Source organism: Rosa chinensis, chromosome 3 (assembly GCF_002994745.2).
Source record: "Rosa chinensis cultivar Old Blush chromosome 3, RchiOBHm-V2, whole genome shotgun sequence".
Lineage (NCBI taxonomy): Eukaryota > Viridiplantae > Streptophyta > Magnoliopsida > Rosales > Rosaceae > Rosa > Rosa chinensis.
In genome coordinates this window covers 25,043,253-25,058,916 of record NC_037090.1, presented here as the reverse complement: position 1 = coordinate 25,058,916, position 15,664 = coordinate 25,043,253, and the positions used below count along the sequence as shown (strand labels likewise).

The 15,664-nt window shown below is 36.5% G+C and overlaps 2 protein-coding genes across 3 annotated transcripts; both read left to right on the top strand.

Annotated features, from left to right (window-relative positions):
- Positions 1-1,702: 1,702 nt before the first annotated feature.
- On the top strand, positions 1,703-6,231 carry LOC112192528 (E3 ubiquitin-protein ligase SINAT2). Its single transcript, XM_024332295.2, has 4 exons — positions 1,703-1,891; positions 3,370-3,681; positions 4,921-5,307; positions 5,435-6,231. Exons 2-4 carry the CDS (start codon positions 3,532-3,534, stop codon positions 5,753-5,755), a joined length of 858 nt encoding a protein of 285 aa, XP_024188063.1. The 5' UTR covers positions 1,703-1,891; positions 3,370-3,531; the 3' UTR covers positions 5,756-6,231.
- Positions 6,232-11,635: 5,404 nt separating this feature from the next.
- On the top strand, positions 11,636-14,713 carry LOC112194934 (probable protein kinase At2g41970). Of its 2 annotated transcripts, XM_024335198.2 has the most exons (8): positions 11,636-11,773; positions 11,950-12,151; positions 12,511-12,764; positions 12,873-12,999; positions 13,089-13,362; positions 13,757-13,889; positions 13,989-14,075; positions 14,264-14,713. In XM_024335198.2, the coding sequence occupies exons 2-8, from the start codon at positions 12,046-12,048 to the stop codon at positions 14,387-14,389; spliced, it is 1,107 nt and encodes a 368-aa protein (XP_024190966.1). In that variant the 5' UTR covers positions 11,636-11,773; positions 11,950-12,045; the 3' UTR covers positions 14,390-14,713. The 2 variants fall into 2 exon arrangements, with proteins under 2 accessions (XP_024190966.1, XP_024190967.1); XM_024335199.2 differs by lacking the exons at positions 11,636-11,773; positions 11,950-12,151 and having other exon boundaries at positions 12,694-12,764; positions 12,890-12,999.
- The last annotated feature ends 951 nt before the right edge of the window (positions 14,714-15,664 follow it).

Below are 15,664 nucleotides of genomic sequence, written 5' to 3'. Positions count from 1 at the left end.
CTAGAGCAAGACCAAAAGATATGCCAATTTTCTTAACTTTAATTGTAATATCTACTCGTAAACATTACCCTATACAATAATCACTTTTGGAACTTACCCAAATGAAAGATTTTGTTTACTTATGTTGTAATATTCAAGCATACCTCCAAATCATATATTTGGATGGTCCTAGCTAGAATAAATCAAGTGTGGTCCAAGTTTCTGGAGAAGGCTGAAGGAATTATTATCATGCGTTATGCTTTGTATGGTTAATTTTATGTAAGCATGGGTTGGTATATGTAGGTTGTACAAATTGAACAGTTTTACAGTACCAGTACCCTCCAATAAGGCTGATCGAGGTACGTCCTAACATAGTTGTACAACAGTTTTGGCATCGCAAGAAACACAGCTCCCAGATTCCTATTTTCGTACAAGTTTATGTTTGTGATATGATGTTGGCTCATTTCCTAGCTAAAGCTAGAAGGGCGAAAGTTCAGAGAATAACCAGACCAAAATTGCCTGGAAATAACTAGGTGTAGGCATTCAAGATTGAAAAAACGTTGAATGCAAAGACACTTCAGGCATTCTGTTGTTAAGGTATGTAGTAAAGGTTAACGCATCACCCAAGAGGCACTTGGGGCATTCCATGTATGTCAAGTTATCAACAGGGCTCTATGGTAACACTTAAGAGATGACATTTTTTCATTCTACTATGCCATTCTGCTGAAGGGAATATGGACATAAAGTTTGATGAAAAATGCCATGGTTCTGGAAGAAATCAGTGAGGTCTTGATAGGAATACCAAACTGGGTTTGAATTATACGGAGAAAATGTTTGAACAAAGATAAACACTAAATTGTTGCTCTTCAATCAATCCAATCATTAATAATAGTAATAAAGTAGTAATGACCATCACAAATGGTGTCTTAGAAAGTCCCCAAACATCATCATAATGAATTAATGTAAATAATTGATAAGCTCTAGCGAAATTGGTAAAATAAATAGTACGATGAGTCTTGGCCAAAACAACAGTCTCACATAAAAAGCTAATAAGTCTCACGAGTCTCCAGCCTGAGTGCGTTGTAAAGATTGTCTAGTAAGAAAGAATTAGATGATAAGAAGAATGTGCCTTATACAAGAACGGTGAGATGCCTTAAATCACGCCATAATCTGCACGCAAGACTAGATAACACTTGAGCTGTTGAGCATTATGTTAAAATACAAGAAATTTCAAGATGAACAATACTGACAGGGAATTAATGAAGTGGGATTTGCATTACTTCAGCACACTTAGAAAAGTTTTGGGGTATATTAAAAAGACAACATCATAATAATATTCTATTATCATGCGATTGAATGATTGATAATATCACGTAATTTTGTTCATCGTAAATATAATTAACGTCATTATGAACATGGTTGTGCATGATTACACCCAAAAAGGTAACGTATTTGAAGTTGTTCACGAAACTTCCTAAAGAACGTTTTGGAAATTCAAATTTCTCTTCTCCAAAAGTGAGAACCCTACTAGGGTCTGAGGCAGAGCGTCCCCCATTGAAGACATTAAAAGGCATCGACGCGTTTGAAAAGAAAGCCGAATATTCAAACGTCGCGTGCGCGTAGGGAGAGACAGAGGGAGAGAGAGCACCGGTCCACGCACGAGTAAAAAAAATTAACATAAAATAAAAATGGGGGAATTAAAAGCCGACAACAAAAGGCAAATATATTAAAATTTCGAAACAACAGAAAAAACAAAAACAAGGCTTCTCCCAATAGAATAAAAGAAAAGAGAAGAGAAGAGGGAGAGAAAAAACCAGAAACACATTTAGTGAATTTGAAGCATACATAAGAGACAACGAAGACCATCGATGGCAAGCACCACGGATATGAGCACGGCAATTTCCATGTCCGGGTAATACGCGTGTTGTTGTTGTTGTTGTTTCTGGGGCTCGTTGTTCGATTTCGTTTTTGTTTTTCTTCTTGTTTGGGTTTTGCAATCTGGGTTGTTTGTCTCTTTTGATGATTTTGGAGAGAGACCCGGGTTTTTTTTTTTTTTTTAATTTGATGTGGAGGCATTTTGGGGTAGAAATCTCAACTGGGTATCTGTGTTTTGGTTTGTTCTTTGTTCTACATGTTGTGCTTTTGTTTCTTTGGATTGGTTATGGTCGTGGAGGCTTGGCTTTTTATTTTTTATTTATTATTTATTTATTCTGTTGTTATATAAAGGGGGAGCTGGATTTTGGGGAAAGGCAGTTGGAGCTTTGTATTTTCTGAGTGGAAATTGTGGTCTGAAGGTCGAATTTCGGGTGCTTGGTTTATCGTTTTAGTGAGTGTTTTTTTTCGTTGAAATTTTCATCTGGGGTATGTTTTTTCTACTTGTTTTTTTTGTTTGATTGTTGAAAGAAATGATTCGTTTGTTTGTTAAAAGGAGGAATAATGTTTTCTTTGCAATGCTCTTTTTGATGTAAATTTTGGATTTTTTTTTTTTTTTTTTTAAATTTTCCAGTGCAAGTTTTAAAATTTCCTTGTTAGTGCAAGAGAGAATGAGGGTTTTGTCAAGTCCAATCTCTGAATTGATCTGGGTTTATCCTCGTCTTGCTGGATATCTTTATAAATCTGAAAATGTGGTGAGCCATGTGATGATGGGAAAAACTGGAAAGCTAGATTTCACTTCTGGGTTTGGTCTTTCATGGTTCCATTTAATTTTGTTCTTCCCTTGCACATCCCACTTTAAGATGAATCCATACTCCAATTTTCAGGCATGATTTGTTCTCCATATGTTATTTATACCTTTTTCTTTTGACCTGTGTTGTTGCCCTAGTTATGATTCAATAGTAAAATTTGATTATTGGATTGGATTCAAATTTAATAAGCATATCTGGATGTGATGATTTACGTCTAGCTTCTAAGCGGGTGTTAGCCGTGCCTTGGTTGTATCCACCAATGCTTGGAATACTTGCTCTCTCTCAGTATGATGGGGCTTATAAAAGCTCAAAGAGCACTTTCTAAGCCTTGTTAAAATATTAAGCCAGAAAATGCTAATGTAAATAGTGTAGATATTTGTTTGTGTAGGGTCAAGTCATAGATGATTGGGAATCTCCTTCCTGCAAGCAATACTATGTTCCAAAGTTTTTAGATGTCAGAAAACGACTGTAGTCTGCATCACCTTCCTGACTTGCCCATTCTTCATAATGTTTTCACCAGTGTATTGAGATGAACAATCAGTGGCATACTGTTTTCATTCCATAAAAAAAAAAAAAAAAAAATTCTAGCCTTGTTTCATTTGTTTTTTCTCTGGACTTTGGACTCCAGTTGAATTGCAGATTCTCTAGCAAGTATTCATAATAGCATGTGATGGTACCTAAGCCATTTTTATTCATCTATCAACAGGGATAGCAAGTCCATGGAGAACTGAGAGTGGAATAGAGGGCAAAGTAGAATATACTTTTGGATATTAGGAGCCTCAGCTTTGTTAAATTTGAATTATCCGTGGCTCCTGGGGTCAAGAGCAAGGGAGTTCTCGAATCCTGCCAAACAGTTTGAGATTATGACATGGCAATGGCAAAGTCAGAGACAGCTGGTGCACTTAATAAGCCTACCCCTGGTTTGGGTGGAAAACATGGTCTATATTCAACCAATGGTGTGCATGAGTTACTTGAGTGCCCTGTCTGCACAAGTTTAATGTACCCTCCTATTCATCAGGTACATTCGCAGTTCAAACTTTCTGTATTTCACCCAGATTCACTAATTAACCATTTGAGATCATACTATTCATCATCAAACCTTGCTGGCTATACTGTTTATCATAATAGCAGATCATTCATAGATACATTGGCAATTATAAATGGTAGTTTCTTGGTAATTGGAACTTCTGCTGTTAATCCTCTCTGAAGCAGGCTAGATTTCCTACTTCTCCTCTTACATATAGAGGGGAAAATGGGCTAGAGAATGATTGAAGGGAAGAAAAATGTTATGACACATATGTGGCAGTGATGAAAACACTGCTGTAGGTTAAATACTTTTGGTTTGGATTTCGCAGGGTATGAGGTTTAATGGGTTTGATTCAGGTCATTGGAAAGTAGCATTTAACTTTAGGTTGCTGGTGGTGGAGTGGTTGGTTTAAGGAGGGGATATGTTTATGCAGTTGGTTGCTCTAACATGAAGTGATCCTCATAATCTTTTGAGGTAGATGCTGTGTGTTGTTAGTAGAATATTGTTGGGCATTACAGTTGACATGGTTTCAATCAGGTCATTGTGAAAGTAGCATTTAGACGTAGATTTACAGCGGTGGAGTGGATGGTATAAGTTGGGAAGATTTTTATGAAGTTTGGTTGCTTGTAAGATAAAGTGATTCTCAGAAGAGTTTGAGGGAGATGCTGTGGTTATTAGTAGAATATTTTTTTTGGTCTTAGACTTGTAAACTTCTACTGTTCTTATTTTCTTTTAATTTTTTTCTTCTGTTTGCATTTTTGGAAATGATAGGTGACACTAATGACCAAAATCATTAACTTCGTATAGTATCTTATGAAATCATTTCATTCATTTGTGATGCTTCTTTACTTTAGCTTAATCTGATCTTTGTTTCAAACTTTAAATATGTCAAAAATCGTAGAGAACCATCATTCCGTTGCTTTATTTTCATATTTCAGTGCAAACAGTGATAATTTCCTTTGCCTTTGTAGCTGTTATGACCCTGTCATTTTTGTTTTAATTGCTCACCTAATTTGTTATTTTGGTTATCTACTTTTGTTGTTGTTCATATTATCCAGAGTCCATTACTTTGTATAGTCAACTTTTTAATTAAATCGCAGTTTTCTGAGCCTGTGATTGAAACAATTAAAATTATCTCTCACTTTCTCGTCTTCTTATACAACAGTAGGGATAGTGTTCTATCATCCTGAAATTCTTTCTGACTCTTCATTCGAAAATCTTACCGTGCAGTGTCCTAATGGCCACACATTATGTTCTGACTGCAAGGTAAGGGTGCAGAATTGTTGCCCAACTTGCCGCTATGAGCTTGGAAATATCAGGTGTTTGGCTTTGGAGAAGGTTGCTGAATCATTGGAACTCCCATGCATATACCAGAGTTTAGGCTGTCATGATATTTTCCCATACTATAGCAAGCTGAAGCATGAGCAACATTGTCGATTTCGTCTATACAATTGCCCTTATGCTGGATCTGAGTGCTCTGTTACAGGCGATATCCCAACTCTTGTTAATCATCTTAAGGATGATCACAAGGTCGACATGCATGATGGGTGTACCTTCAACCATAGATATGTTAAATCAAACCCACATGAAGTTGAAAATGCAACTTGGATGCTAACTGTAAGTTTTGTTTTTCTTCTTTGCTGGCTGAACAGTTTGTCTTATAGTTGTTTCTCCAATGCATATTCATTGATCAATGTACATGTAAGTTTGACCTACCTTTGATTTAAATCTGTTGTATATCCAGGTCTTTAATTGTTTTGGAAGACAGTTTTGTTTGCACTTTGAGGCTTTCCAGATGGGAATGGCTCCAGTCTACATGGCTTTTTTACGATTCATGGGCGATGATACTGAGGCGAAGAAATTCAGCTATAGTTTGGAGGTTGGTGGAAATGGTCGTAAGTTAATATGGCAAGGAATTCCCAGGAGTATCCGTGACAGTCATAGAAAAGTTCGTGACAGCCAGGATGGACTCATAATACAGAGAAATATGGCGCTCTACTTTTCTGGTGGGGATAGGCAAGAACTGAAGTTGAGGATTACTGGCCGGATATGGAAAGAAGAATGAGATCAGGATATTAATGTTTAGGTGTACAGTTAAAGTTCTGAGTCCGGCTTGGGTAGCTCTACATGGAAGCATTGAAGTATGTAATCCAATTTTCTGTTTACAGTGGGAGTTTATGTGATTGAGGTCAAGGCAACTCGGCAAACTGATAAATCTGCCTGACTGCTGCCATGGTTGGATCCTTGAATCATTCAATGGGGTTGATGTAGCAGAATGGCCATATTTTTCAAATCCATTTGTTCATTTGGTTATGTGGTCTTATGCTTTACCCTTAAAGACTACCATGAACTCCTTTGCTTCATATGTATTTAAGTGCACCTATTGCCATCTATTAGTTGTACCAAATGTGTTTCTGACATAGTGTGGTAAAGGTCATTAACACCATATGGCCTGAATTGATGAATACATTTGAGACATTATCTTCTTTTGCTTGACTCGTTTAGAATGAAGTTTATGCAAAACTGGTTTCTGTTGGCAAATTGATGGAGTATGATATCCCTTCAAATCAGCTTGCTCACTCTAAATTTTCTTAGAGAAACTCTTCGTTGTTTTCCTGAAGTGTTTGTGTACAATTTCAAAAACCTGCCCTCCATTTTTGAGTTCACTAAGCCAATGGAAGGCACATAGACATTTTCATTGACCATTATTTTGTGGGTGATAGGTTGGTCTGTGGCATATTTCCTGTTGACAAACCCAAAACTTGGGTCAATTACTTTGTACAATTGTGGTATATGCTACTTCTCACAAGATTCTATCAAGTTCACCATATTTTAGAGTGTTTATTGTCAACCACCACCTTAAATTGAATGTTACATACCACACTCCTATTAGTCCTGTGTGCACGTTGCTAACCTCGCCTTCAAAGCGCAATTCACAAGTTTTAGTGCTTGAGGTTAAGCATTTTCTGGGGAAAGGCCAGTGGAGATGGCCCACTTCCTTCTCCAATCTAGCCACTTCCATGCCCAACTAATATCTTAGACTTTGGACCATGATCTTTCATGTACCAAGAGGACGCCAATGACCCCTACTAACAGCGAGAACAACCTTGTAAACCCTACAAATCCAAAATTTGGACAAGGCTTAATAGGTTCAAAACCAAACTCCTTAAGGATTGGAGAGGGTGAGTCATCCTAAACGTAAGGAACAGTCAAATCTAGAGCTTGAAGATCCATATCCACATATGTCATTAGGAGTATTGCTGAGGAATCACTTTTTTGAGACTACATGCACAGTGGCGGATCTAGGATACAAAAGTCGTCTAGGCTAATTAGAAGTACACTATTGCAGACTTAAAAAATAAAAGTGCAGAGTAAAGGAAACTTGACATCAACAGCATGACTTGAAAGTTGGAACCATCCTAAGCTAAGCTAGACACGTACGTTAATAGTAGTACTCTACAGAATAATACTCTGCAAACTTGTTTTACTCTCATTTTAGCCACTAGAGGTTTATATTTCCTATATAGACGAGGGCAAAGTGTCATATTTGAACAAACAAACAGCGGGTATCGGAAAAGAGAAGGAGAAATCAATCATAGACAGATTGATAGGATATGGATCTTAACGGTGCTGTTAATCCTCATAATCAACCAGAGTAAGTAGCTCGGTGTTTTTGTCTTTGCCGTTTATCTTCTTTCTCGCTAGTTTCTGCTTGTTTAGCAGAAGGTCAAGGCAGTCATTGGGGAGTCCATCGATCAAAGATGACCAGATCATCGAGCTCGTCTCCAACTGGTGCCGCACTGCCTTCAAGGAGATGAGGACACGAGGGCTTGAGTTAGTTGAGTAGCTGCATATAATTTTTTTTTTTAGGGGCTAGTATGGATTGAAGGGAAGTATACATATACTTGAGAGTTTTTGGACCAAAATTCTGTCTAGGCTGCAGCCCAGACAACCTTCCATGTGGTTCCGCCACTGTACATGCATCTTATAATATGTAGCAGCTGATATTGCATAAAGTCCAACTAATCAAAGAGTTTTATTAAATGACGTGATTGTGTATGATCAACTGTCATATAAGATGAGATGTAAGTATCATCTGAAAAAATAATTCATCTAACATTATTCATAAAAAAAAATATAAAAAAATTTATCGAGCTTAAAAACATGGGCCACACTTCACTTTAGGTCTTTTCGGAACATGACCACAAATCATCCTCCTTTTCAAAAGCAAAATGCTATTAGCTACCAAATAATGGAACCACCACCTGTCTATGATACTCTGTTTTTGGTCAAGAACATAATTGAATCAATATTACTAGCCTCATAACACGTGTTAACGCGTGTGTCAATTTTTTTTTTTTTTAATCAAATCAAATCGATTTCTCATTCAGCTCAAGCCAGGGTGACTATTATATACCATTCCGATGCCAGTAGATAGACAGACAAGAAGTTGTGGTGGTAATACAGCTGTACATAAGGAGAAACCACTCATTAAACATTTAATGCTTACTTATTAAAAGCAAGCCTATAAACTATAATAACACTAGCACATAGTAAATAGGGGAGACTTATGTTACTAGACTAAATGGTGCTGGGCTGCTGTTGTGATATTTGTTTCTTTTTTCATTTTCTGTCTTTTTACATTTATCAAGTTAATATTATAACCTCCAAATATTAAATAACACATGTTTAGACTTCGATTAAGTAGGAGCAATTTCACATACTTTCAACCGTAAGCCTTATTGGCTTGATTAATACTAGGGACGGCAATGGGGCGGGTTGGGGATGGGGATCACAATACCATCTCCATCTCCGGAGTCATCTTCATCCACATCCCCGCCCCAATCCCCAAAAAAAATATATTGGGGATTCCCTGTCCCCATCCCCACTGGGGACTAGGTCTCCAAACCCGCCCCAAATCCCCAATAAGAATTTAATAAATAAAATAATTTTTCTCATATTGCCTTTTCTAAAATCAAAATCTACAACAGATAAAATTAAAATATGATTAAATTCATAAATCATAATTCAGTTAGGGTTAGAGAGAACAATAGGAACGGTTGGGTTGTTGTTTATGAAGTTACGGTTTATATAGTGCCTTTTATATTGTAAAATTGTAACCATTAAAGTAAAGTATAGTAAATGTATATATTTGTGATTTATATTTAAAAAAATAAATTAATATATAGCATTAAAAAATGTATAAATTAAATAAAATGTATATATTATTGGGGCGAGTTTGGGGATGGGGATCACAATACCATCCCTGCCTCATCCCCAATCTTAGAAATCTTAGATAGCAGGGATTGGGGATCCCCATCCTCATTCCCCATTGCCTCGAATCCTCCCCCATTAGGGGTTGATATCCAATGAAGCTCTGTCCCGCTAGAGATTTTTGTCATCCCTAATTAATACTAACCGGTCTGAAACTACATGCTTTGCATTTTCCCATTAGAAAAAATGGTAAAATTTATTTTAAAAAATAAAAGATAAAAGGTTATGTGAAGATAATGGGTAATTATTTGCATAGATATAGGGTAGTTTTCTTCTTTCACAAGATATAACAGAATATTATTTTGTTAATTACATTTGTATAAATACTAGAGCTCATCCACTATATGTGTAGGGAGAAGTTAAAAATAGTGGGGAAACTTTTCATACAACTACCACGTTTTCTACTATTTTATTATTTTATTTTGCAATTTACTATTCTATCAATTATGATTAATTATATTTTATAATTTTTTAATATATAAGGATTAAATTAGTGAAAGATTTCAGTTTTAGAGAACAAAGTCTCTACTCTTAGTATATAATCTATGGTGTGAGGGTATTTGAATATTTTGATACCATTTTAGCTACCAAAGTCTCTTTTCTTAAATACTAGCCTTCCTGCACGCGCGATGCGCGTGCGGAAGGGCCGCGCTCGCGCGTGCGTATTGTCCTTCCTCTTTTGTGATGTCTGGCCAGGGAGTAGCTCACTTTTAATTTCTTCCTAATTTGGGTTACACGTCATAGTGATAAACAAATCCAGTCTACCATATTTTTGAACCAAAACCATTGCATCTTGGTATATCACGTGGGCTTCCAACAAATGATGATGGCAGAATGGTCCTACGACCGACATTACCTAAGAAAATGTGAATTTACATTATATGTTTCTACAATTGTAAAACTAAAAATTAAATATGTGTAATGTAGGTGGAAGCAAAAGATTAACTCATACCAGCATTGTTTTCCCCTGCATTTAAAGTATATGAGTTAAATGCAGGGGAAAACAATGCTGGTATGAGTTAATCTTTTGCTTCCACCTACATTACACATATTTAATTTTTAGTTTTACAATTGTAGAAACATATAATGTAAATTCACATTTTCTTAGGTAATGTCGGTCGTAGGACCATTCTGCCATCATCATTTGTTGGAAGCCCACGTGATATACCAAGATGCAATGGTTTTGGTTCAAAAATATGGTAGACTGGATTTGTTTATCACTATGACGTGTAACCCAAATTAGGAAGAAATTAAAAGTGAGCTACTCCCTGGCCAGACATCACAAAAGAGGAAGGACAATACGCACGCGCGAGCGCGGCCCTTCCGCACGCGCATCGCGCGTGCAGGAAGGCTAGTATTTAAGAAAAGAGACTTTGGTAGCTAAAATGGTATCAAAATATTCAAATACCCTCACACCATAGATTATATACTAAGAGTAGAGACTTTGTTCTCTAAAACTGAAATCTTTCACTAATTTAATCCTTATATATTAAAAAATTATAAAATATAATTAATCATAATTGATAGAATAGTAAATTGCAAAATAAAATAATAAAATAGTAGAAAACGTGGTAGTTGTATGAAAAGTTTCCCCACTATTTTTAACTTCTCCCTACACATATAGTGGATGAGCTCTAGTATTTATACAAATGTAATTAACAAAATAATATTCTGTTATATCTTGTGAAAGAAGAAAACTACCCTATATCTATGCAAATAATTACCCATTATCTTCACATAACCTTTTATCTTTTATTTTTTAAAATAAATTTTACCATTTTTTTCTAATGGGAAAATGCAAAGCATGTAGTTTCAGACCGGTTAGTATTAATTAGGGATGACAAAAATCTCTAGCGGGACAGAGCTTCATTGGATATCAACCCCTAATGGGGGGAGGATTCGAGGCAATGGGGAATGAGGATGGGGATCCCCAATCCCTGCTATCTAAGATTTCTAAGATTGGGGATGAGGCAGGGATGGTATTGTGATCCCCATCCCCAAACTCGCCCCAATAATATATACATTTTATTTAATTTATACATTTTTTAATGCTATATATTAATTTATTTTTTTAAATATAAATCACAAATATATACATTTACTATACTTTACTTTAATGGTTACAATTTTACAATATAAAAGGCACTATATAAACCGTAACTTCATAAACAACAACCCAACCGTTCCTATTGTTCTCTCTAACCCTAACTGAATTATGATTTATGAATTTAATCATATTTTAATTTTATCTGTTGTAGATTTTGATTTTAGAAAAGGCAATATGAGAAAAATTATTTTATTTATTAAATTCTTATTGGGGATTTGGGGCGGGTTTGGAGACCTAGTCCCCAGTGGGGATGGGGACAGGGAATCCCCAATATATTTTTTTTGGGGATTGGGGCGGGGATGTGGATGAAGATGACTCCGGAGATGGAGATGGTATTGTGATCCCCATCCCCAACCCGCCCCATTGCCGTCCCTAGTATATACTGATATGGATGGCAAATGATTGAAGTAGAAAATATTTGGTAATCGGAATTTTTGTGATTACATCCGAAAAAAATAATACCCAAACGCGGGAATCAGAATATGAGCCGTCGGATTTTCATGGCAATAATAGAAGGTGGGGGAGACGTGCAAACGTGGGGCCACGTTCGTTTTAGCGGTTAAACTCCGCCAATGGCCGACTTTCCCGCTAAAGAAAGAGAGAGAACCCATCGCAGCATTTATCCACCATTTCCTTTTCCCCGGCCTTTCTCTCTCTTTGGCCTTGTTTCTTCTCCGCACCATTGTTTCTCTGCAGATCCGGGTGCATTTTCTTCTCCTTCTCCATCATCAATTCATGATTCTATTAAGCTCGAAATTTCTTCGTTCTGTGATTTGTTCTATGTGATCACATAATCATGATTTGGAAAACATGTAGATCTTCATTTTTTGTTTTGTTTTGTTTATGGTTCTGAGTTATATGGGAATTCTTTGATGTAGATTTGTGGCAAATAGCGATTAAAGAGGAGGAATAATAATTTGTTGGGTACATGCATGGGTTTTTAGATTGCTGTGCCTAGACAAATTGTTTGAAATATGTCGTGCTGCGGCGGTGCGGAGGAGGAAAACTACGGCCCACCTGCCAACCAATATAACACTGCCCCACCCAGAGGGGGCGGTGGGAGTACATATGGAGGCGGAGGTATCTATTCATTTTCCATGCATCAATTTGTTTCTTTGTTGGATTTTATTCCGAGCATCTGTGTTAGGGTGACGGAGTCAAAAAATTATCGCTATGGAAACTCTAATTTTGAGACATTTCATCAAATAATTTATCTTCTCCTAAAAACTAAGTTCAGGAATGTAACATTGAGATCGGACCTCATTCCTGTGATTTTGACGTTAGTTTATGGATCACTGATACATATATTGAAGCTGGAAACTAACAAAAGAAATTTATTTATTCACATGTTAGACATTTTCTTAACCTTCATGAACAATTGTTTCAGTGTACGTGCACCTTGTCCGGCACTATTAACCATTATATTGTGTGTTGTACAGGAAATGACAGAGGAGAGCCAAGGAGTTCCAATCCGGTAAAAAGTGGGGCTCCGGCAAAGGCCTTACCCATTGAAATTCCGGCTATTCCCTTGGATGAGTTAAATAGGCTAACGAGTAACTTCGGCCAAAAGGCTTTGATAGGAGAAGGTTCTTATGGCCGGGTTTTCTATGCAAAATTAAGTAATGGTAAGCCTGCTGCAATTAAAAAGTTGGATGCAGGTTCACAAGAGCCTGACTCAGATTTTGGATCTCAAGTAAGATCTCAAGGCATACTGTTTTTTTCTTTCTTTTTTTTCTTTTGTTCGACAAATACAATGCTGATTGATTTTACTCACAGTGATTTTTATGTTAATCTTGCGCAGTTATCAACAGTGTCAAGACTTAAGCATGATCATTTTGTGGAGTTGATGGGGTATTGCTTAGAGGGAAATAATCGAATTTTGGTTTTCGAGTTTGCACAAATGGGATCTTTACATGACATATTGCATGGTATGCTCAATTTAACTTTTTGTTTTTGCCTTTTGAGTCTGCAGTTTTGTGTTGAAAATTGATTCATATTGTTGTTTCGATCCATGCAGGAAGGAAAGGAGTACAAGGAGCTGAGCCAGGTCCAGCTCTAAGTTGGAATCAGAGAATTAAAATTGCCTATGGTGCAGCCAAAGGCCTCGAGTATCTGCACGAAAAGGTTCAACCTTCCATTGTTCACCGGGATGTAAGATCCAGCAATGTCCTACTCTTCGATGATCATGTTGCCAAAATTGCAGACTTCAACTTGACGAATCAGTCATCTGACACAGCCGCGCGACTTCATTCGACTAGAGTTTTGGGAACTTTTGGCTATCATGCTCCTGAGTAAGCTTCAATTCTTGTTCTTCGAATGTTGAATATGATCCTACTACCTGACCTCCTATAACCATGACATTAGTAATTTAGAGGTTGTACATTAGTTTCAAACTTTCAATTTGATACATTCTCCCCCCTCTAATGGTTAGAATGAAACGCATGGATCACTTTATAATTTTTTTAGCACATATAATAGTCTTTATTTTACCTAAAGCAGCTTTTGGTCTGCACAAAAAGCTATATTAGATGTGATTGAACTTGAATTTTTTCCTAGTTTGAAGTGGGGGAATACTTTATGTAATCTGCACTGACAGGATCGTTGTTTTCTATCATCTCCATTATGTCTTTTCTATGTCTATCTAATTTATTTCTCTTTATTTATAAAATCATTGCTTTTGATCAGGTATGCCATGACGGGGCAGATAACACAGAAGAGTGATGTTTACAGTTTTGGGGTTGTTCTATTAGAGCTCTTGACAGGGAGAAAACCTGTAGATCATACAATGCCAAAAGGGCAACAGAGTCTTGTTACCTGGGTACGTACTTACATATCTCACTACTTCGGATTGAGACTCATTCATTTTAGCAGAACTTAATTACAAAACTTCTGATCTGAATTCATTAAAACATTGCAGGCAACTCCAAGATTGAGTGAGGACAAAGTGAAGCAGTGTGTTGATCCTAAGCTAAACAACGACTACCCACCAAAGGCGATTGCTAAGGTTTGCTTTGGCACATCCTATCTCTCGAACATATCATTAGATATGCTATAAACTGTTTTCGAATGAACGTACAATAAGCCCCACATAATGAAATAGTTGGTTAAGCGTCTAGTGTAGGAAAAGATATATCCTTTTTTTTTTTTTGAAATTTTTTTTAAGACATTATATTTTCATGCAATGTCACTCAGTTGGCAGCAGTGGCAGCACTTTGTGTTCAGTATGAAGCTGACTTCAGGCCAAACATGACAATTGTTGTAAAGGCTCTACAGCCACTGCTCAATTCAAAACCTGCAGGACCAGACGCAAACGCATAAGAGTTACGAACTTAAAATGACGATATTCTACCACAGAATCTGCAGCAACTTGTCCTGTGTGCTTCAACGTATCTTTCTTCTTTGTAATCCCATTCCCATAATGCTCTAATGAATCAAGACACAGTCACAAGATTGTCAATTTTCCGGTTCCGGATATTAAGATTTGCAAGATGGGAGAAGTGAAACTTTTGAAACTTTTATGGAAGCAAGCAACCTAGTTACTCTAGTCTAATGTTCCATTTGTATTTGTTTTTGCTACTCACGGCATCTGTAAAGACGTAGAAGCTATTATTTGGAAAAACAAATAGATATTTTCATAGTGTTTCTGATGATAGATTTATGCAGATCCATTGACTTAAATTAAGAACAATCCCTCAAATTGCTCTCCAATGTGAGGGATTTAGGATTGGAGCATATATATATATACCCACCATGAACTCGTTTCAATAATCTGAATCGTGCATGTTTTAGGCCTCCACTGAAAAATCATCATATCTTCCAAATCATGCTCATATCACAAGCCAAAAAATATTAGAGTACATATATCTCATATTTCAATATGATTATGTTATGGTCTTGAGGAAAATAGAAGGTCTAAAACAGTGTACTGCAAACTGGTTTTGGCGGAACTCGAATGAATTTCATAAGTGTGTCTTGGTCCTTTAGCAGTTTGGGCTCAGTGACATGCTTCGATGATAGGATGACTCGTTCATAATCTTGGACGCATAATTTCACGGTCGATTTTCGGTCAAAGCTTTTGTGTCGGACTGTCATGAACAATAATAGAATTATGAAGTAGCACTTTCTACCAAAGCAGTACAATTCATTTAAATTTGAGATTTCCCATTTGGAATAATGAAACATCACACGAGGCAACACAATTTTGTTCAGTTCTTTTTTTAAATTTTATTTTAATTTACTTGACAAAAAAAAAAAAAATTTATTTTAATTTTAATTTTAGAGCTTGTATCTTTTTCTGAATTGAAAGGTAAAATATGTAAACTTACTTAGATCAATGGGAATTTATTTGTTTGAATTCATCCAAAAGAGAGGTCTAGGTTACTTCCAAATTAATTAGGTTCATAAATTGAAACGATGCACCAAAACGAAATAAGCCTCAAGGGGTCTCTAGAACATGCCAAAACTAAATTCCACAACGCTCCCACTGTGAACCACCGGGTTTGGACAGGATGACCACACCATGTCCCATTCTAATTAAACCATTAACCCATGGAGGGAATATCGAATATGTCGACACCATCCCCATATCGGACA

What these genes read in the sequence shown, in the direction of transcription:
- LOC112192528 (XM_024332295.2), top strand. Translation starts at nt 3,532, where the DNA reads ATGGCAATGGCAAAGTCAGAGACAGCTGGTGCACTTAATAAGCCTACC. An exon ending in TGTACCCTCCTATTCATCAG is followed by an intron (nt 3,682 to 4,920) that starts GTACATTCGCAG and finishes CTTACCGTGCAG; the next exon opens with TGTCCTAATGGCCACACATT. An exon ending in ATGCAACTTGGATGCTAACT is followed by an intron (nt 5,308 to 5,434) that starts GTAAGTTTTGTT and finishes TTGTATATCCAG; the next exon opens with GTCTTTAATTGTTTTGGAAG.
- LOC112194934 (XM_024335198.2), top strand. Translation starts at nt 12,046, where the DNA reads ATGTCGTGCTGCGGCGGTGCGGAGGAGGAAAACTACGGCCCACCTGCC. An exon ending in GAGTACATATGGAGGCGGAG is followed by an intron (nt 12,152 to 12,510) that starts GTATCTATTCAT and finishes TGTGTTGTACAG; the next exon opens with GAAATGACAGAGGAGAGCCA. An exon ending in TTTACATGACATATTGCATG is followed by an intron (nt 13,000 to 13,088) that starts GTATGCTCAATT and finishes CGATCCATGCAG; the next exon opens with GAAGGAAAGGAGTACAAGGA.